The sequence below is a fragment of the Odontomachus brunneus genome, unplaced genomic scaffold, assembly GCF_010583005.1.
Source record: "Odontomachus brunneus isolate Ranch 3 - 2012 unplaced genomic scaffold, Obru_v1 Obru_scaffold_234, whole genome shotgun sequence".
NCBI classification, from domain to species: Eukaryota; Metazoa; Arthropoda; class Insecta; order Hymenoptera; family Formicidae; genus Odontomachus; species Odontomachus brunneus.
The window spans coordinates 253,905-275,976 of record NW_022639684.1 but is presented as its reverse complement, the minus strand read 5'-3'; the positions used below and the strand labels follow the sequence as shown (position 1 = coordinate 275,976).

General features: G+C 38.3%; 1 protein-coding gene across 1 annotated transcript in view; it reads left to right on the top strand.

Annotated features, from left to right (window-relative positions):
• LOC116852556 overlaps positions 1-22,072 on the top strand; it is a 210,463-nt gene that overhangs the window by 17,573 nt on the left and 170,818 nt on the right. Inside the window, exons 7-16 of the mRNA XM_032833053.1 lie at positions 5,424-5,684; positions 8,384-8,650; positions 10,876-11,207; positions 11,682-12,228; positions 12,513-12,934; positions 13,026-13,155; positions 13,294-13,752; positions 13,835-14,005; positions 14,654-14,788; positions 15,815-15,920. Of these exons, the coding sequence (XP_032688944.1) occupies positions 5,424-5,684; positions 8,384-8,650; positions 10,876-11,207; positions 11,682-12,228; positions 12,513-12,934; positions 13,026-13,155; positions 13,294-13,752; positions 13,835-14,005; positions 14,654-14,788; positions 15,815-15,920 (2,830 nt within the window). The remainder of the gene's footprint in view (positions 1-5,423; positions 5,685-8,383; positions 8,651-10,875; positions 11,208-11,681; positions 12,229-12,512; positions 12,935-13,025; positions 13,156-13,293; positions 13,753-13,834; positions 14,006-14,653; positions 14,789-15,814; positions 15,921-22,072) is intronic.

Here is a 22,072-nt window from a genome sequence, read left to right as displayed (position 1 = left end):
TTCATTAATGGGGGAACGGCATAAAATATTAGATAAAATATTGTGTATAAAATATTAGATTGCAAATATGATATCTTTAAATGTGTGTTATACCTCAAGTTCTCTTCTATCTCAATTTAAAACTAATATCAAATCAACAATATCATTGTTTCATATATAAGCACCGATATATAATTTTGTTAAAATAATCTTAAAATCTTGAATTTCAATAATGTTACAATTTCATTTGAATATTATAATAGTCTTATAAAAAATACAACATGATTATTTTGATGATAATGATATCTTCTTCTGACATTTGAAAACGTCATATATTCTCGAAGCGATATCTTCCATTAATGAAAATGCTTTTTGAATAACAAGAATACAGATTTTTCTTCGTATCATACAAAACGTATTCTTGCGAATAATTTGTTTTCATTTAACACTGTGTAATCTTACTTGAAGATTAATATGTAAAAATTACAGACAATTTTCAAACGACAAAGCCCTTTTTTCTGTGTGGGCTTGTCGAATCCCCGCGGAAAGTCCGATGGGATCTCAATTTTCGTCTCGTTAGACCTTCAAGCCGACAATTGTTAATCACACGGCGTGAGGTAATATCAAGCCTGTTGAATTATTCAACCTGCGGCGGCTCGAAACTTATCTACTTTTACTATCGCCGCGAGACTTCTCGCGTGATTCGACGCGTGGGTTTCACTCGTCGTCGACCGACATAAGGACACATTATCGCTCCCGCGTGACAGAACTCTGGACGGTGTTTTGTGTAGATGCAACTTGCGTCGCGTGTCTTCGAGAACCCGCATCTTTGGCATCGTCATACATTACGCCTGCTCGTCCGAGTCATTTCCTGTATCGCGCAACTTATTTTACGATGTCACTGTCACGAAGATACGCGTTGTCGCCTCGGATAGGCCACTTCGCTCGCTCGCATACGCGTCGACCGTTTTTATCACCGGCGGGGAAACTCGTCGAGGGAAAAGCAATTTCGCGTGGAGCTTTGACTTATCGATTGACTATTGCTGCAACGTGCATACGCTCGTGCGAGGTTGTTGCCGTCAACTTCGCCGTCGGGACCTTCAACTTGAGATGAGCCAGCGACACCCTGACAAGTACGAATAACTAGAAACCAGTTGCACGAGGAGCTGGAAAGACCGGGCGCTTTTAATTTCTATCTCGGAGAAGAATAACTTCTTGAAATTTTCTCGCGCTTAGGCTAATCTCGCGAGCTGTTCTCTCTTTGCACGCAACTTTAGCCTTCAAGCGAAAGTTCTGGTTTGAATAGTCGAAAAATAGAAAGTTTCTCCAAATTCTCTTCAAAAAAGTGAATAAAAATATCAATTTTGGTTTCGACTCTTCACCATTGTTTTAATTACAAGAAAATTATTAAAAAAGAAAAAATTGAAATTTTGTCGTCCAGGTTTTGTGCTGAGCGCGGTGTTATCGGACGACGCTTCTAACTGGTGGACATTGCACGTCGTGTAATAATCTGAAACTAATAGAATGAGAAAATTTAAAAGTATTTGCTAAAAAATGAATTTAAATCCTTTGATATATTTTTCAAAATTAATATTTTTCCCGCGGCAAAAAAGAAAGAGGAATAGAGAAGTCACTTGTGATTTTGAAGTGCCGCTATTTCGTTAAATTCCAACTTGTTGCATGCAATAAAAGTTCATTCTTCAGCAAATTTAATGCAATTCATAAATTTTCTCGTCCCATTTACTTCCAATTATTACATGAGTTATAATGTTGCTTACTAGTTAAAAGTGTCTATCGACGACATTGCGTTGAACATAAGAGAGAGAATTCCTGGGCGGAATTTTATAAAAAATAATTTATTTATATTTAAAACAATGATAAGTAGTATGGTCAAGATCCCATATTGATATATCTATTTATTTATTCGAAAAAAATCGTACAAAACTTTTCCAGCTATCTGAACCACACTGAGAGAAAAATTACCTTAAAATCAACAAATATTTCTTTGATGGATGCCATTAACATATTTATTTAAATCTAAATTCTCTTTATTTAAAGTAAATATTATTTACTTAAATCAGGTAAACAATATTTGATTTAAATAAAGAGAATTTAGATTTAAGTAAATATGTTAATGGCACCCATCAAAGAAATATTTGTTGATTTTAAGGTAATTTTTCCCTCAATACAGAAAATTTCCTCTGAATTTTTTTCCAATCTGCGCGCTCTTGATTTTCTGTAGATCCTGATTTGCAAATTCCTCTTCCCACAGTCTCCCAGTTTCAATGTCTAGGATCCCATGTTTCCTTCTCAGGCGCTTGCGTTCGTTCGTACTTTGTTCTATTCGAGAAACACAAATCATTCGGTCGTTATTAAAAGTAACAAAATACAAATATCAAGGATGTTGGAATATCCGCCGATGAAATTCTGCGGCTGATCGTGTATCCGACGTGAGGCTCCATGTGAGGCTACAGCGAGGCGCTGCATCGCCGAATGTCAATAACGCAATCAGCAACATCCGCGAACCGCTACCGATGCAGCATCTCCCCGGCTCATCTCGCGTTCTCGCGGCAGCGTTGACCCTGCAGCGCGCCGCGGATTCAACTATAAATTACACACCACTTTACCTTGGATAAGATTGGTCGTGTTTCTCTCCGCGTTGCGCACGCGGCAACTTACTTCACGTTTCTTCAATATCTGTCGCGAAACTTTCCCATGAAAGCCAACGCGTCCTACCGCAAAGGTTACTCACTCGCGAGTAGTACTGTACGCGCGATTTTGCTTCTTCATGTGATCCTCATAACGCACACACTTCGTCACAGACTACCCCACTTGTGACCTATCAGATTGTATACATTGTGCAATTGTGTATTATATACAGCGTGTCGGAGGATAGATGGAAAAACATGCAAACCGTATTAGGTCAAATCGAACACAACATTCTTCTATCATCTTGCAAATCGCGTAGATTTTGGAGTTCTTAATTTCTCGCAGATAAGAACCAAACAATAATGACGGTGAAAGACCTACCTTGTTTCTTATATGAGACGCAAGAGTTTCAATGTGACATTGCCATTCCATCCACGTAGATTTTCGAGTTAGTAATTGAGGGTGTTTTGCTCATATAATAATTTTTAGAAAATTTTGAGAAATTACAGATTAATCTACATTAGTAAAAAAAAAAAATTAGCGAATAATTGCGCGCAACTATTGTTTGTCAATCTTTTTTAAGAATTCATCGCTCGTATAATCCTCGTAAAAATTAATTGAAAACCGAAAGTACGCTAATATTTATATTTTTCGCGTAAAAACGTATACACGAAGTTGAATAGTAACATATTTTAATGTCACATTCTTATAAGTTTATTTACTTTATTTTATACTATTTCTGTCTTTTAAACTTTTATTTCTGAATTCATAGTTTTAAATATTTAAGGTACATATGTATACAAAAATTGAAACTTTTGTCACTATTTTTTTCTTAATTATCTTCTTTTATTATAAAGATAGCAATATCATACATTTACATAATAACACGATTAAAAATATTCTCAAGTAGCAGGATGACGTTAAATGATATATCAATGGCTTACATTAACGTTAAAGATATAATTAATACGTTATTGAAACGTCATTTCATGTCATCGTATTTGTTGGACAAAGTGTAACTCTTGATCCAGAATCTGAGTCAGTGTAAAATGGTTTGTGATCATTTTTTTACTAATGTAGATTAATCTGTAATTTCTCAAAATTTTCTAAAAATTATTATATGAGCAAAACACCCTCAATTACTAACTCGAAAATCTACGTGGATATTTGCAAACTGCTAGAGGACGTTTTTGTTCAATTTGACCTCGTGTACAACGAAAATCGTACTTACCCAGTTAAAAATCGTACTTACCGTTATACCCAATACCGCGTCGCGCACAATTCTTCGACAATCCTCTTCAATTAATAACTCAAAGTTTTAGACGGTTGTCCGCAAAGCGATGGAGAAATTTTGTATTCACTCAGACCCAATCTACGTGTACACAAGCAAGTTTTTCCACTTATCGTCAGACACCCTGTATACAATCGGCATGTTTACGAGTCCGGAATCTAGATCGAAAGTTACGAAAACGTATATCGATCTCCGTTAGGATACCGTTCCGAAAGATACCGTTTCGATATCGCGTTTCTCGCACACCATCGTATAATAGCGAAACGAATGATAGAGCCAAAAGAAATCGTCTCGGTGAAGAGGTAAAATTCCTACTTTTATATCTTAATAACTTTTTATGAAATTTTATTAATGTGCTTCTTTCTCTCTTCCTCTCTCTTTCGGCGCAAATAAGACGTCGAGCTTTCCGTAAGAGTCAAAAAGAGACGTACAAAAACACATTGACGCACATTGTAGAAGGGCGTGTTGTTGTCGGCGAGCAAGACCGGAGGTGCGTAACATTTCGCGATTTACGACAGGCCGCAATTTAATTCTTACCATTTATTAGCGGTGACTGACCTTCCGCGAAACGTTGCGTTCTGCGAATAAAGCCATCCGCCAGCGAGCTCTCGATCTATGTATCCGCCTCACATCCCGTCGCGCGACGGGAGAAATATTCGCACTTTCATAACGGCCGGCTCGTCGCCGGCACTCGGCTCGTTCGAGTGAGAAACGAAGCGAACAACGACGGCGATGTAAGAAGGCGGCGGTTTTATTGTAGAGAAAACAAAAGTGTTACCCGGCGAATCGTACAAAAAGCAAATCGCGGCGTGAAAGCAAGCAAACCGCGCGCTCGCCGAACGGCGGGCGATCGCGTCGCGCTGTGAGATAAGTAGAACAATCACACATAATCATATGCAATCTATCAGAGAAAGTGGGCTAATATCGGCCGTTGGAGTGATACCCGACACCTTTGTTTCTCGCGAGATCCAAAGTCGCGATTTGATGGGGAAGCGCGAACGCACGCGGACAGCATGCACGCTTACACGAGAGAGCCCACTTCGCGGGCCTTGCTTGGCTTACTTCGCGGAAGCAATAAAGAATTTTAGCGTTTCTTTTGTACGCGCACATTTAACCTTTACGTTCTGGTTGGCGTGCGCACTGTGTGTCGGTTAATGTTCGCGGGATATTGGCTCTAAGCTGCGCTTACTTTCTTCTGACTCGATCTTGCCCGGCGAACTCGCGCTGGCCTTCGCTATATTATTAATCACCATTAGCGTCGTCGGTGCAGCTAGATTCCTGTGTCTGAATGTTGAGGCGCTTTGCATATTTCGTCACGTATGTGGGTAATTCTGACAGCTGTGTGCATATATCTGCATTCAGATACATCATCCGCGAACGAGGAGTGTCGAGAACGATCAGGAGAGATGCGTGAATGAGCTGAACTTTTATATTCTTCAGCATTGCTTTCTTTTCCTGTGGATACATGGGCCGTAACAGATGCGCGACGAATATTTCGTTCCAGGTACTCCAACGAGACATAGAGGCGCACGGTCGTATCGTCAGCTCAGTTGTGAAATTAGGCGACAAGGTTTTCACGCAGCAACAACAACAGCAGCAGCAGCGGGAACAGCAACAGGAACAACGTCAAGAGCAGCAACAGCACTCTTCGCAGTCTCCTTTACGGACGGTGAGATCGTTGGAACGGCGTTGGCATCTTCTATTTCTACGAGCTTTGGAATGGCAATGTCACATTGAAACTCTTGCGTCTCATATAAGAAACAAGGTAGGTCTTTCACCGTCATTATTGTTTGGTTCTTATCTGCGAGAAATCTTCTCACACAATAGTTTCGCGATAGCTTTGTATTGATGATTAAATAATGTATCTGAAGGAATACACTGTAGGAAAAAGTACCTAAGAAATACAAGACATTTATTCGATAGGTAGCAACATATTTATTTATATTAATATAAAATATTTTTCAAGAAAATAGTATAAGAAAATATATATAATAATAGAAATATATATGCATAATAAATATACATAATAAGAGAAATATATATGCATAGGAAAAAAATAATATAAGAAAATATTTTCATAAAGTATCGTAGTTTCTCACTTTCACATGAAAGCAATTGTGTTGTGTGTTCGTTCTATTTAAATAAAAGAAGTTAGATCCAAGTAAATATATCATTAGTATCTACGGGGATAAAAAATAAATAAATATTTTTCAGATATTTTATCTCAGTGTACGAGCGAAAGAACGTCAAATCTTTCTCAAGATTCTCTTTCAATCATTCCGCACCCGCGCGCAAAGGAATCTCCACGATATTGCTACACGGAGAGAATATTATAGAACATACTATACATATATAAACGCTCTTGTAAATACTATCTAAAGAAAGGAGGAACTAGCAGCTAATGAGAGCCTATTCGCGAATATTTTTGTACAAAATAATGATTAGATGAGGATGTAGAATTTGTGAACGTGTACTTCAAACTACACTTTCTAACTCTATATCTTCGCGTGATTCAATAATTATTTCACACGAAACATCCGCAAATTGGCCGCTAGTTAGAATATTATGATTTTTTATCATATGAATTCTTCTCTCAATCTTACTATTTTTCTAGTAGTGCAGGAATAGAGTCAGTAAGGTCTATCTTTCTAAGGAAATTTCGCTAAAAACAAATTTTTTAATAGCATATTTCAGATTCTAAAATACAAACAACACATATGAAATGAAAGGATAATAAATTATTGCAGAGTACTGATTTGTTTCTCGCGCTATTGCAAAATTCTATATCAATTTTTTTTATGAAATTCTCTCCGTGTATAATCTCGAATTTAAGTGATCTAACAAAAGCGCATCGTCAAAAGTGTGCCAACGAGCTGTCCAAAGCGTAGAAGGGCGACTCCACTGGGGTCCTCCTTTCGTACTTAAATGGATAATTTCACTGCACCGTTGTATATACTGTCCCGTTAAGACATAGATTATTGCTCTCGCCCTGTCGAAGTACCGCTTTGAATATTTGCCGGCATTTTGTTCCGTGAGTGTTGGTCCCGCTATGCTGGTCGTAATAATTAAAGCCAAACTAGTGGGAAACTGCGTCCGACAACGTCTGATCGATGAGGATGAACGAACGGGCGATGTCAAGAGATTGAGGGTGGGCAAGCTGTAATCTGCTAGTAGATACAATTGATGGAGCTGCTCCGCAATTGATCGCTATTGAGAGTAGCATATTGAGCAGTGCGATTACGCCTTATTCGCTGCTTGGACGGAAGGAAAGCCTTCAAACAGCATGGCTGTATTTTAAAGACATTTCGCTACGTAATCCATTTCGCGTGAATTTATATCCTCGCCATTAAATAGAAAGTCAATGGCCTGCGCATTGAGAAGTAAAATGTGAGAAAAGATTATTCATATCTCACGATTAAAACTTCACGCAAAAAATACGTTCAAATAAATGTTACTTGTTTCAAATATTTCATAAGTCTATGTATCCACTAATCTATCATAAGTTTGTCGTAAATATGAAATTTGCTTGAGATACATTCTGAATCCTAACAAGTCTTTAAGAATTTTAAATTAATATAAAACAAAAATTCGGCTTATTGAATACAGTCGACCCGACTTTACCTTCGATAAAGTTTTATAATATTCTTGAAAGAAAATAGATTCGACAAAGTTTTATAATATTCTTGAAAGAAAGTAGATTTTTCTTTTGAGTATATGATAATGATTGTTTTCCTAAAATTCGCGATGAGTATACTTGTGATCAAACAAATATTTTTTATTGAACATAACCATAATTTAAAAAGAGTGTAAAGCTTTTCTTAGTGTTAGGATGATACTTGTCTGTGTGTTGGAATGGAGATTTTAACGCGATCGATAAAGTTCGTAAAGTCTGTGGTTTGTAAGCAATTTTGTAAGCAATTCGTGACACAGCTTACGGGGCACGACTTGGTTATATTTAAAATAGATCACGTATTTATATAAATTAGCAGTGTGTTTGTTGACAATGTTGACAAATTTCGCAATGTATATAACAACAGCACGCACATATCAGTCTGTGTGTGGGGAAAATGAATTCGACGGACACACCGATGTACCTTTTCTTTACCTACCGTGAACCTTGTCCCCACCTTGTCCTTACCTTTTTCCTGTTTGTTCCCCCCAGAAAGGCTTTGTTCTACGAGGTCTGCCTCGTGTGCCTCCTGTTGTCGAGGATAGGTGAAACTGTCCTATCTACCAATCACCAATTCCGACCTCGTCGTGTGTGTGACGCAGCGCGCTGATAGTGAGTGATAAGTTTATTAATACAAGATAAGTGACTTTTTCAGTCGTTCGGTGTTTTGGCGCGTTAGTGAGATCCGAGAAGATGCCGCGAATAATATTGCGAATTCGTCCTACGGATCGGTCACGTTGCCGTCGATCTCTCGCTCAGCTAAGGAGACTACCCGGTCTAATTTGATGTTTCAGAACGTCGTGCCTTACCGCAGCAGCAGCGACAGCGACGAGGAACCAGTCACGAAACAGCCTCGTCTCAGCCGCGGACGATCGCGCGGTTCTGGAACGGAATCCCCGCCGAGTCAGTCCGCTCGCTCGACGCGCAGCGAACGCGCGAAGCGCGTTGGACGCTCGCGATCCGAGTATTGGGACCGTCCGGTCTCCGCGAGGACCGCCGATCTTTCCGACAGCGAGGTTTCTTCCGAGAACCGATCCGTCGGCGAAGGATCGTACTTCGAGGTACGTAAAATCACGAGCGATTTCTTTGGCTAGACGCCGAGCGCCGTTTTTAATTCGACCGCGGCTTCACAATGCGAGTCCGCCTCCTGGAAACGTTCCATGAAATCCATTATCGTCGCGATCCGAACGTTCCTTATTATCGAAGCGCTGTCGTGACCGCAACGAATGGCGTAACGTAACGGATAGCGGAGAATTGTGTCGTTAAAGGGACGATTATTAAGTCGGAAAAACGAGGAGTAACAAGGATTTTATGCGGCGAACGAATCACGCGATCGAGACGGGATGCATATTTATTTCATGGTCGCATGTAGAATTACACGAGAAAGACTAAAAGACTGCCTCAGAGAGAGAGAGAGAAAGAGATAAAGAAAGAGGAGGAGGGAGAGAGAGAAGAGAGTTTCTTTTGTCCCAATATATAAATTGAATTTAGATTAGGTAAATGATATCTCATGTTTAGATTCGGAAGTTAAATTTATGATACAATAAATTGTATGTAATAACTATATATTAATGTGTTACATTTATAATATATAGTCACATTAATATATATTAATATGTTACACAACACTAAAAGATTACCTCAAAAAGAGAGAAGAGTTCTTTTACCAATGTATGAGTAGAATTGAAATTAAATAACGATACCTAGTATGCTTAGATTCAGAAGTTAAACTTACAATATAATAAATTGCATATATTGTAATTATATTATAATATGTGACATAACATTAAAAGATTGCCTCAGAGAGAAAAGAAAGTTCTTTTTGTTAATGCATAAATAAAATTTAAATTAAGTAATAATAATACTTAACATATCTTTAATAATAATGAAGATTCTGAATAATGTTGATCTAGTATATTTAGCTTCAGAAATAAAATTTATAATGCAATAGTGTAATTACATGTCAATATGTGACATAACACACATCATATATTTAGCTGTTACGGTGAAATAAAAAGATATTAAAATTTTCGCGACTCTTCGTGCGAAGCGCGACGTGTAGAAATCCGGAGACGTTCACTTCTCCATGTTTTACCGAAAATTGCCAAAGAGAGGAAACGGCTCGCAGTTGTTCCACGAATCGGCAGCTGCTATTGTTCTCCATACTGTCGCGAAACGACTATTACGAGTCATTGACCCGGTTTTCGAGCGCTGCACGATTCATGCGTAGAGAAATATTAACTGCTCCCTGCGCGAGCACAGCGCAGACGTTCTTTCGATGCGGACGATAATGGGCGGACTTTATCCCAATTAATTATTATCACGTTATGTATTATTTAAGATAAATTTTCGGTCAATCGGGACCGTTCGACGACGCACGTCCGATCGACGAGTGCGCAGGAGTACGCAAATTGCGCTTCCTTTTCCCAAATCTCGCAATCGCGCGAGTTAAACTAGCTCGTCGCGTAGCGACAACGGCAGATAAAGCTTGTTACTACCATTTCACATTGCGTAGGCTGGAGTGGAGCGCGTATCCGAATGTGTTAAGTGGAGGTAAAGTCTCGCCTAAGAGGACGCGACGGACGACTTCTGTAAAACGGATCAGGCACGCATATACAGTAAGAAGATCTGTGATCTTGACAAAAAATAACGGTCGCCTTTGTAACAAAAACTGCGGTATTCGTGTCGGGCGGAGACGTTGCGAAAGACTTTCGAAACTGGTACCTCTTGAAATCGTAGGTATCGATGCACGCTCAAGCTGGCTAGATCTTTCACTTTAACACGCCATACGTCGGGTATATATTACAGCCTGTAACACACACACGCACACACACGGAGAAGAAAATTTGTTCGGCTCAACCAAGTGTCTGGTGAAATATGAACTAGAATTCCGTTCAAGTTAACAAGATTCTGATTGGTTGGGGATCTTGTCAACTTGTCGAACAGAATTCTGGCTCCACTTAAGCTGTGGAATTCTGTTTCGCGCAAAATTTCACTGGTAAATTTCGGTTAGTTCAACCAAACTTTTTTTTTCCGTGCGCAACATTTGAATTTACAACGCAGAGATAACTTCTCTTATTGTCGACTTGCCGACGGTGCCGCGCGCGCGAATATAACCAGCAGTAGAATCAAGCAGCTTCTTAGTATTACGCGCTGCCGATAATTAATCGCTTTATCGCGCAAGAGTTTCTGAGTAATCGAATCAGCATGAAGATATAATAGATGCAGAGAACGGTGCCTATCATTGGTAATGATATTGTTTGTTGATGCCCGCGGATCAATGTAGGATGAACTACGCGAGCTGTATGTGATGGACACAAGGTCCGACGAACTGGAGAAACGAGAAGCCACGAGTTTTGTCGCGTCTATTCTGGAGGATCGCGGAGAGGAAGGTGACGTCGAGGAAAGTGGAGTCAGCGACAACGAGCAACACGACATGCCACCCACACCGGACACCGTGCCGATAACGACATCGACGGCGATGCAAGAGACGCGCGACGAGATCGACGCGGCCGGCGCCGTGCAAATCGAGAGCGCCGAAAAATCGAGCAACAGTCTCCGGACGAGCGAGTTTACGAAACGTCGCGGGACAACCGACGAGGTCGCTTCATTCAACACGTGAGTCACGTTTTTCCTCCTCTTTTCACCACGTGAAAACTTTCGTTGCAAGCTCGCAATTTCAAACGACAGAGTTGTAAAATTGCACACTGAACACACACATACATATTTACGTTCCAAATATACAAAGTAAAAGTACCAATGCCTAATAAATGTATCTAATTCTGGACATTTTTATTGTTTTGGTCTTAAACTATAAATATTTAAACTTTCCACATGAAATATACATGTACAAGTATGGAATATATACGTGTATTCTATGTTAAAAATGTAAATATTCATATTTAAAGACCAAAATAATAAGAATATTCAAGATTAGGTATGTCTAGGAATTGGTACTTTTATCTGAAATAAAAATAAACTAGTCGCTCGTTATTTCGCGCATTAATCTTCGCCGGAATTGCGACGCTCTCGCGTCTCGAACACACGAAAATGTCGACAGCGTCCGATATCGTATTGTTTCCTTGTGCTTAGGTCCGACAGAAAGTCGAAGAACTGTGCCACCTTTTACTTCAAGCACCTCGACACCGACTCCGAGGCGGACGGTGTTCAGCCGATGCAGGAATCGCCCAACGCGGTGGACGACTCCTCCGAGGAGGAGTGGACCTACACCTCCTCCCGTCAAAATAATTCCGTCGTTTTGGAGCAACGAAAAACGAACGTTGTGGTCCGTCTGGATTTCGACGAGAGCCCGCGCGTCGACGTGTCGGGGAACATACATTTTGCGCAGCAGGCGAGCGTAAGCGGTGAGAAAGAGATGGCCGCGGGACAGGCCCACGACTGCGACGCTCAGCAGAAAGATAGCGATGACGAAAGGAAGAACGATAAATCGAGAATTCAGAGGCTGATCAAGGAGGTGGAAAACTTGATCGGCGAAGAGAGGCATGGTGGTACCCCGCGCATCTTCCCGCCGTTAGTATTCGAAGAGAAGGACATAACGAATAATCATCGAGTTAAATATGCCCGCGTGAAGGAATGGTTGAAGCTGAATGCGGCAAGGGGCCATGAGGGCAGGTCACAGGTAAGCTAAACACACCGAGATGGATCAAATTTTTTCTCAGATGAATCGAGCATTGAAATCGGCATAAACATCCTGCATGTGCAGATATACTTTGTATATTACTGTTGGATTCTATTAGATAAATGTTTTGCTACTAGGGTGGGGGGAGGGGAAAGATTACGAGTTGACTTTATGTTTTTGAAATTACACATCGATGCGATTTTACCTCAAAATATGCGTGAGAACTTGCAGTGCCAGATAATGGCACGTTATGCATATATAATTCGCATATGTATATATTACAGCCATTAGATAGCTGTGATGCCAGCGGTGAATACACAACGGAAGAATCCGATGGAGAGAGACAGTCGATATCGTCGGAGGATTTGCAGAGCAGTGTTGCGACTTATCGTCGATTCGAAGGCGCTGTCACTCATGTGTCGCCGTCCATGTCGCAAGAAATATTCGATTTCATCGAGAAAACGCCTGTCAATGAGGCGCCTCCCCCCAGCGCAATATTAGAAACGAATACACCGAAGGTCATAATGCGCTCTAAACAAAAGGCGAAAGGATCTCGACCGTGGAGCGTGTCTTGTATTTCTCAGATTGGGGATAAGCCTAATTTGGCTCAAATCAATGATCCCATTTCGCAGTTTTCTATATCTGAGACTGCGCTTCATCAGTTGGTCGCAACTCCGCCCACGAAATCCGTATCCTTGGATGCTGCGTGAGTAATCTTTTAATAATTCTCTTATCCCTTCTTTTTTTTTATATTCATTATTTTTCCAACAAGATGATAGAATGCGTTTATATTGCAGAGGATCACGGAAATCGTTTAACAATTCGACATCCACTTTGTTAGAGGAGTCTATTATTTGTTCTGATGCTCGCGTAGTTAGAAATATTTCGTTCCGCAGAAAGAAGAATAGGTTACGAAAGAAAACCTTGGTAAGGAAGACAATGCGTTTTACTATTAGCACATTTGGATTACGTTCGTTGAATATATTTTCTACTTTGTGCTTCGAACTGTTCAGCGGGTCGAGCTATGTGAAGTCGAGTGTAACATAATATGATTCATCTATTTAGGGCCGTAAGAGCGAATCTAGTTCAGAAAGCGCGCATACCAATCACCATTCGGCGGGGAGCGATGGTAGCACGAATCAACAACGCTCATCTCGCAAAGTGAATCTAAATCGCACGATACACGCGGTTTCGAAAGACTGCCACGATCGTTCCACGACTCTCGTCAAATCGGGATCTTTCTCAGGATGTACCGTTCATCAACAGTTATATGTAGAGAAGGCACTCGCCAATAATCCTACTCCATTTAGGCTACTCTGTTGCAAGTCGGTTGCTTCCACGTCAGAGACCGAAGGCGAAGATCGTAACAATTGTGTCCAAGGACATTTCACTTACGATAATAATCTGTTGAGTAGCGTGCTAAACAAGGAACTAAGCAATCAGCAGTTGAACATGGACAGTGACATGGAGATGAACAGTCTTGGCAACAATTCCTTCTCCGAGCAGGCCTGGGATAATTATCAGGTGAGACAAAGTTGTATAGCTGTTTTTTTAATAATATTGTGTGCGAAACATTGTTTGTATTGGCCAATCTGACGATTCGCAGGAGAAATATATGAGCGAGACTTACAGCGAGGCGCCGGACGTAGAGACCGCTCGACGATTGTTGGATTTTGGAGATGATTATCGAAATTTCCTCGACAGTCAGTCGGATTGCGCATCCAGTATGAGCGCAATTCCTGCCAGTTCACCACTGCCTAAAATTCGCACATATCATGTACGTCCCTTATTGTTTTTCTTTTTGGATCAGGTATCCGTATTTTTTCTATAGAAAAGCTGACATCACAAGCAGAACGAATATGTATATAAACAATTGAATTAACCGAATATTAATGTATCTTTATGTAACCGAATTGTTAATGTCGGTTGTTGTGCCATGCTTTATAATGTTCCTCAATGCAATACATATTCATACATGAAGTATTACTGCTTTAGATTATAGTCATGACAAATAAACTTTTCAAGCAGTATAGAGGTGTTTTATTATTTTCAAGTAATAGATAAACGTTAGTCATGTAGTGTTGCATGTTTAAAGAGAATCTGGAAAATTAACGTTACGCGTGATAGCGAACATATTCAGCTATATACATTGTAGAATATAAATATATCATGTAGTGAGCTTTAAAAAAAGAAGATATCGATAAATATTGTATTATCGGTAAATAATAAAAAAGTCAAGCTTCTTGATGCCGATAAATAAAATGTTTATGCAATATAAATATTAAAACGCAAATTCTAAAGCATTCATGTCTGAAATATTCGTGTATTGTGTCTATGTGAGATTTTCATGGAATTCTAAGTAATCGCCATATGTTGTGTAACGCCAGCCTACACACGATAGTCACGCAACTTAATTGTGTTCTAGGAAATTGGCGATAGCACAGAAGATAGCGATAGTGACGAGGAAGATATACGAAATGTCACAGAAAATTCACAATCGCAGCTTGTACTCGCTGAAAATTGTTTCGTTAGATCCAATGGCGTGATCCCTACAGAATTCGTACGTATCCTGTTAAACTTACAGTATATGGTGCTTGCCGAACACAGTTTTCTGTTCATAAAATGTTACAGATACATTAAAAAGCGTTTTTTGCTTTACTCAACACGCATTTTGAGATTAATAATTCTATTAAGTTGGCACGTTATACTGCACATTAAATATAGTTGAAATATTGTGCATGAAATGTAGTTTATTTAATTTAACATAAGTTTGCGTTATGATATGTCGACTTTTTTATATTACTAGCAGCCACTTATAATATCCTATTGGATGAGACTGCATAGATATATATATATATATATATATATATATATATACATATACGTAAACTACTTTTCTTTATGATTAATTGTAATTAGTGACGTAAGATTACTGTGATCTTTATTTAATTATTCTTATGGCATAAATAATTGCATGTCTGCTATAAAATATGTAAATCCAATAATCTGAATCATAAAGACTTAAAAGATCTAGAGCATGTGACAATAAAATAAAATTTATATGTGTTTCTACATATTGATTCGTTATTTTATATATTAAGGTTCTAGATGTTCTTCTCTTGCCGTGATTACATTATAACTTAACATTTTCACAAATAGATTACCATATTACTCAAATATGAGTAATAACTTTATTATACAGATGTATTACGCTAGCAATCATATAATTATTGTTACTCATTATTATAGCATAACCTGCAATTAATTTCATATATATTTATAAATCTATAATCAATTTATATTTCTAGTTGAGTAGAGAGAAAGCGAAATAATAGTAAAGACAATAGTCAAAGTTAATACCGCTTATATGTTACGTTTCTTCTATTGCTTTGCTATTCGCAGAATACTAATTGCGTTGTAACTCGTGCGCTAACATCTTTTTTTATTAATTATTACGAGTTGCTGCATTGTGTCTCTACCCTTCCTCTCTGTCTTACTTCTCTAAGTACGCTAATATACACCACTGATTAGCGTTACAATTGTATAGACATATTAGTTAATCAATTTGCCTTTCTATCTCTAATAGGCTGAAGTGGAGTCCGCGTGTAAAGAAAACTTAGGGTGTTTGCAGGCTGTGTTGGAATCGCAGAATGGATACTTTCGAAATGAAAAATATTTGAAGCAAGTTCGCGGTGAGTACCAGCAATCAATGAATATCAGATCGCTCCTCTATATAATTGCTGCTTTGTATATTGGTATTCAAGCGGTATTCTTATTTATCTCTTGACGGCATGTGGTGAAAGATGATATCTTTCGGAGGAACATTTTTATGTTTTATGTTTCTAAAAATTAATTTCTACATGTATATTTCTATATATTTTTTAATATACGCTTATGGCTGAAGAATAAGCTGTAATGTAAATTGCATTTATACCGTAGTAGTATTCGCTTTTATCTTAAATTATCGGTACAATCGTGGTTATTTTCGTTGGATAAGCAAACAGATAACAGTACTTTGAGTGTTCGCTTTTTTTGTACAAACATCTCGCAGCTTTACCTTACAAATCTGCTAAAGAAAGTAACGACGTCCTTCAGTATTGCTGCGCCGAAATTAGTCGTAATTTATGTCGTTGCGAAACTGTCGCTCTAATTTGATCGGTTTAACGTTCACGATGAAGAGCCCAATTTTACGTATGCAGAGGAATGCACATTCGATTTTATAATTTGACTAATTATATTCACTTATACGCCTGTCTTATTTTATTTATGTTAAAGAATTATCTTTATGTATATTTTTCATGTTACATTCGCTTAATGGCATGTATTATAAAATTTATACTGAATTTATATTTTTCTACATTATTTTCACATCTTGCGGCCTGTACACGGCGATTGTAAAATATTAATCAATAAAATATTGCGGCATTTGCGGCTGTACTATAATCATACTTACACGAATAACTTATTTTTCTAGTTGTAATATCTCTATAAACCGCATAAAAATTGCGCGAACACGTCAAGAAAGTAGAGAAGAAAAGAAAGTAGGTGAGCGTATGAGAAAGAAATATTATCAGAAACGGAATAGAAAGCGAGGGATATCGTTATTCTTTAGAAAACATCGTACGCGCGACGTATATAATGCGATGTATATAAAAATTATGTAACATTCGTGTCATTCATAAAATAGACATTTGTGGTATTATCCACAAAGGTAACAGATGCGATTGTATTATATTTAAAATAGCTTGTTCAACGCAATCACACGTGCACATGACACAACGTTTCCGCAGTTACACTCGGATTGACGTTAGAAACGATGCAATTTACTTTCTAGCCGACAAGTTCGAATAAGCGCATCCGAGCGTGTAGGAGAAAGTAGAAAATGATAATATCCGCAGTCCTAATGACCACAGCGTATCGCGAATTGTTTCGCACCATTGTCTATCGTAGATATTACGATATTAAGTATCCAATTATTCATTAATTCGATGTATCCTTTCGACTATCTCCTCATTCACGTTTAGGCTAGTCTCGAATATAATTAACGTCTAATCTAATTAACGATAAATTCGTTTTGTACACGATAAAGGCGCTCATATATGTGCAATTAAACAGCAGATAAGAGCCTGGTCTTATCACAGATGTCGATCTGCACGATGCGTATGTGCCGGTAATAGAATACCAAAACCCAACGCTTCTAAACGCACAAGTTTAGAACAAACAATTGGCTGTAGTTACGCAAGAATAATCCAACCCACAAAATTATGATTATTTTTTGTTAATAACAGATAGTCTATACGTCTATCTACTTAAAAAAATTTAAGCCTTATAGGCACCTAAAATTGATTAAAAAGCAGTTTTTATTTTCTACATTTATATTATTTTTACTAATTGTATCTAATCTTTCTTACCCATTTTTTTTAAAGATTAAGCTTGTCAATGAATACAATTGAAGAGGAAAAAATTTATCATGTTTTACTTCTTGAACAATTGTGAAGAATCTTAGTGCTTATATTTACTTTATATTTTCTGAATCATGTATCAAATTTTCATCTTTATTTTTCTTGAAATATATTCCATATGATTATTTTTGCATAACGACGGCCAATTATATCTTTACAAAATTATACAAGTATAAATAATGATTCAACTAAAAAATTATATCATAAAAGTACATCATATGTTTCGACTAAAAGGTTCAAATCTGAATTTCAATCTAAATGTCTCACGTGAAACAAGTTTCAAATAATGACTTTTAAAGTCCAATTTTCAGACATGTATTTAGACACTCTTATTGTTTTGCTCTTTAAATACGGATATTAAAACTTTCAATATAGAATATACATGTATAATGTACAGTATATAATATACATTCTATACATGTGTTTTTTATGTTGAAAATTTAAATATTCACATTTAAAAACGAAAACAAATAAGAATGTCCAGGATTAAATACAGCGGATCGCAAGACGATTTAAGGTTATTCTGCATTAGTTGCAAGTTGATTGCAACTCTTGTTGCGACAGCCAGTCAGAAGCGTCAATAGCACAATCGATGCTTCTGATTGGCTGTCGCAATAAGAATTGCGTCTGCTTGCGATCGGCTTGCAACTAATGTAGAACGACCTTTATAGACATAATGAAAAGTTGAGAGTTCACTAAACTTTCAAAATTAAAACTCATTAGTAACAAACTTTCGCAATAGTAACACCATTAATAATATAATTAAGAACACTAAATAAGTAATAATAATAATTATATAACGTTTGGGCAAATCGATGTCTTTTAATTCTTCTCAATTTTGACAGTTTGGTGAGCTCTCAACTTCATTGTGTCTAAATCGTTTTGCAATCCCCATTGTGTGTCCGGGCATTTTCATCTTAATGTGGGCCCGAGATGTTGATGCTTGAAAGTTGTTTCTATAAACTCTACAGCCATACCTTCGACTGCATGTGCATGTTGGAAGCTGAGGTACACGCGTAGGTGGACACGCACGCTTTGAATATAACGATCCGCGACCCGAGAATCGCGCCTTATATGAACTATCGCCACGGTGTTTGGGAACCACGGGTGGCGGTGACGTTCGCGCTACCGCGGGCGCGTTGGCGCGAGAAACGCCGCCCGCTGATTGGCCCGCTCGTTCGTATTGCCGCGATCTAGCCGTCACGTGACGCTGCTCGCCGCTGCGAATGCGAGCGTTCGCGCATCGCCAGTGTTTCAACGGGCACGGGCGCCAACGGACGTTAGTCTCTCGCTTGTCGATCGCGTTTTGTCCGTGATTACGTCGATCTCGCGAAAGATACCGGACGGATCCGGTGCCTCCGCTCGTCCACTCACGTCGAGATTCTTACTCCAACGACGCGACTCGCTCTGATGCTCGCACGAAGGGAAAAGATCGTCGGTGGGAAAGGTTCGCGTACGTATGCCATTGTCGTTACGCTATGTGCTATTTTGTTACTGCGCGATTAGCGCGAATGACCGTGTCCGTGCCGAGAACCGTCGATTGGCCTCTGAAAAAAAACGTTTATTCGCCGAGTGGTCGACATGATCGACGAGCCGTGTAGTTGGCAAAACTATCTTCTTGAATTTCACCGATCGCCATGTTGTTCGAATGAAAGATAAGAACGTTACACGGACAAGTCGGATCTTTGTGAGAAAGCCTTTCCGTACTATTTCGCACGGGAACTGTTTTGTGTTTGCGTCGCTGTTGCATATTGTTGAACGATGTGTGTATGTTGTGCTGTTGGCGATACGCAGCATCCAATATTCCGGCAAGATGCTCGTTCGAAATCGTCGGCCGTTTCCACTAGAGTGTAAATGATTGTCGCGAGCAGTTCTACGCAAAAGCTGTTTTTCGTTTTTCCATTAACGTGTGTCCTTGATACTTACGACGCGGACGTTTTAATGCAGTAACATGATACTGCTGGCGACGTTAAGCAGGAAACAAACGAAATTCCGTCATGCACGTTTACGAACGAGCTCATACCTAAATCTGTCGTGAAGGACTACACGCGGAGAGAATTTTATCGCGAAAATTACCGTAGAATTTTATAATTGAGAAATAGATCGACATTTTCCGCAGTAATTTACTGATCCTTTCACGTGTATTATATGTTTTAAGAATTGAAATATGTCGTTAAAAAAATTGCTATATTTCTAGCGAAATTTACTATGTTCTTCAGTTAGATAAATCTTGTTGACAGTCCCTATTCCTGAACTACCAGAAGCATAGTAAAATCGAGAAGAATTTATATGAAAAAAATCTATAATAATCTCTGTTAGTTTGATATTTTTAAATGTCGTCGACGCGATTCGAACATGATTCAAGTAAATGTTAAAATTGCGCATGCAATTACAGTTTAGTTCGTTTTGGACGCTTTCTCATGCTAAGAGCACCGATCCATCTTTCTTGCGATTGCATGTGAGGAGCGATAAAGATAGAATGACACTTCCAGCACGTTCAAAACGAACTTTGCCTTTCAAAAAATTTCACATTCAAAATATTTCAAATTTTGTGTCTTTATTTTTTTATCTTCAGTTAGTGTATTGTGTCGTACGACGGAAGAGCTAAAAAGGCGAACACAGTTACTTCGACCATCACCTTTTCGGAGCATCACGTTATTGTCGCGCGCGAATGATAATGATACATCATATTTCGCGCGCAATAGTTCCGTTAGCTGTCAAATCGATCAATCATCCTTTCCCCGGCGATATCGCCGTTTGAAACGCGGCCGGGCGACTCGTGCTCGTAATCGTCGCTCTACTTTTGCCGAACGAAATGGAATTGCGATTAGTTTCGGGAAAGTTATCGTCTCTACCTGCAATGAAACGCGAGACACCTCAGATATCAAAGAAATCTATCGTAAAGTAAAAGTACTAATGTCCAAATATATATCTAGTTCTGAATATTCTTATTGTTTTGCTGCTTTTAAATATGAATATTTAAACTTTCATTGTAAAAAATACATATATATTAAATATATAATACGTATTCTGCGTTAAAAGTTTAAGTATTCAATATTCGCGTTTACTATCGCGGTCTATTTAGGAGACTTTCGTAACCTCGTTTTTTTTTTTTACGTAATTATGCAAAATAGACCTAGTTCGATAATGTGGATACGGAAAAAAATTTTTTGCCGTTACACTTATGTATTCTGCTGATCTCTAGTGACAGAGATTATTGCGTTACACATAAACGGTCCCAATTATGGGTCGAGCCCCAATTTCGGGTCAAGCTTGGCTTATTATATTAAAAAAAGTATGTATTATGATGAAAACATAACGGAAAAAAAAATTGTTTTATGTTCTTTAGTTTTTTCACAATTATATTCTAAAGTTACACTCGCAAACATTCTTAATATTTAAAAATATTTAGGATATCAGTTGTTTTTACCAGCTCTTTAGATTTATGAAACTGCTAGTAAGTTATAGAGGCTACATGTACACATGTATTATTCTATATAGACTAAAATGACGCGAATAAGAACATAAAATTGAGTATTGTATAACCTATTATACTGGCGCGTAATACTTGCTGATCCACAATTGGGACTTATGTATAAATGTTTCTAATTATCTTCCTTATAATTTAGAACAAACTAATTTGAAGTCTAATAATTAAAATAATTTTGTTTCGAAATTATAATGTTACCTACTTATATTGATATCAATAGTTTATTTTGATGTTCGATCGACAAGTTTATATGAGGACTAATTTTTCCAACCTCTTGGTAGGCTAATTGACAGTTAAATCATATGTCTATTTAATTTAAAGAGGAAACGAAAACATGCATAGGGTATCAAGAGGTTGAAAAAATCCTAAAGCTGGAAACACACGGAAAAACGTAAGCAGTAAAGCTTGAGCAGTAAGTAAATTGACCGAGTATAGTCGATGGTTCTTCTTATGGTTCAAGATTAATCGATTGTGATTGGTCAATTTTCTTACTGTTCACGTCTTGCTGCGTATGTTTTTCTGTGTGTTTGTGCCTTAAATGATTGAAAGCCATTCTAACTCTAAATTACCCATAATTGAGATTATTACCTTATATGAGCTAGCGAAAATAACAGAGGTGTTAGAGACCAAGACAATAACAATGTCCAGGATTAGGCACGTGCACGGGCATTGATGCTTTTTTCATCTTACGCGTGCTAAACCCTGCCGATGGAGGAAACCTCAGGTCGTTACATAAAAGTGAGCTCATCTAAATTTTAAATTCATGATTAGATTCATGAGCGTTGCAGGCGTTTCGTTCCGTGCGTTTTTCATGAAAGGCATCACGGCACAGCGTATTGTTTCGAAAGATAAAAGGACGAGCCACATTCAATGCCAATTTACGCTCTGGCGA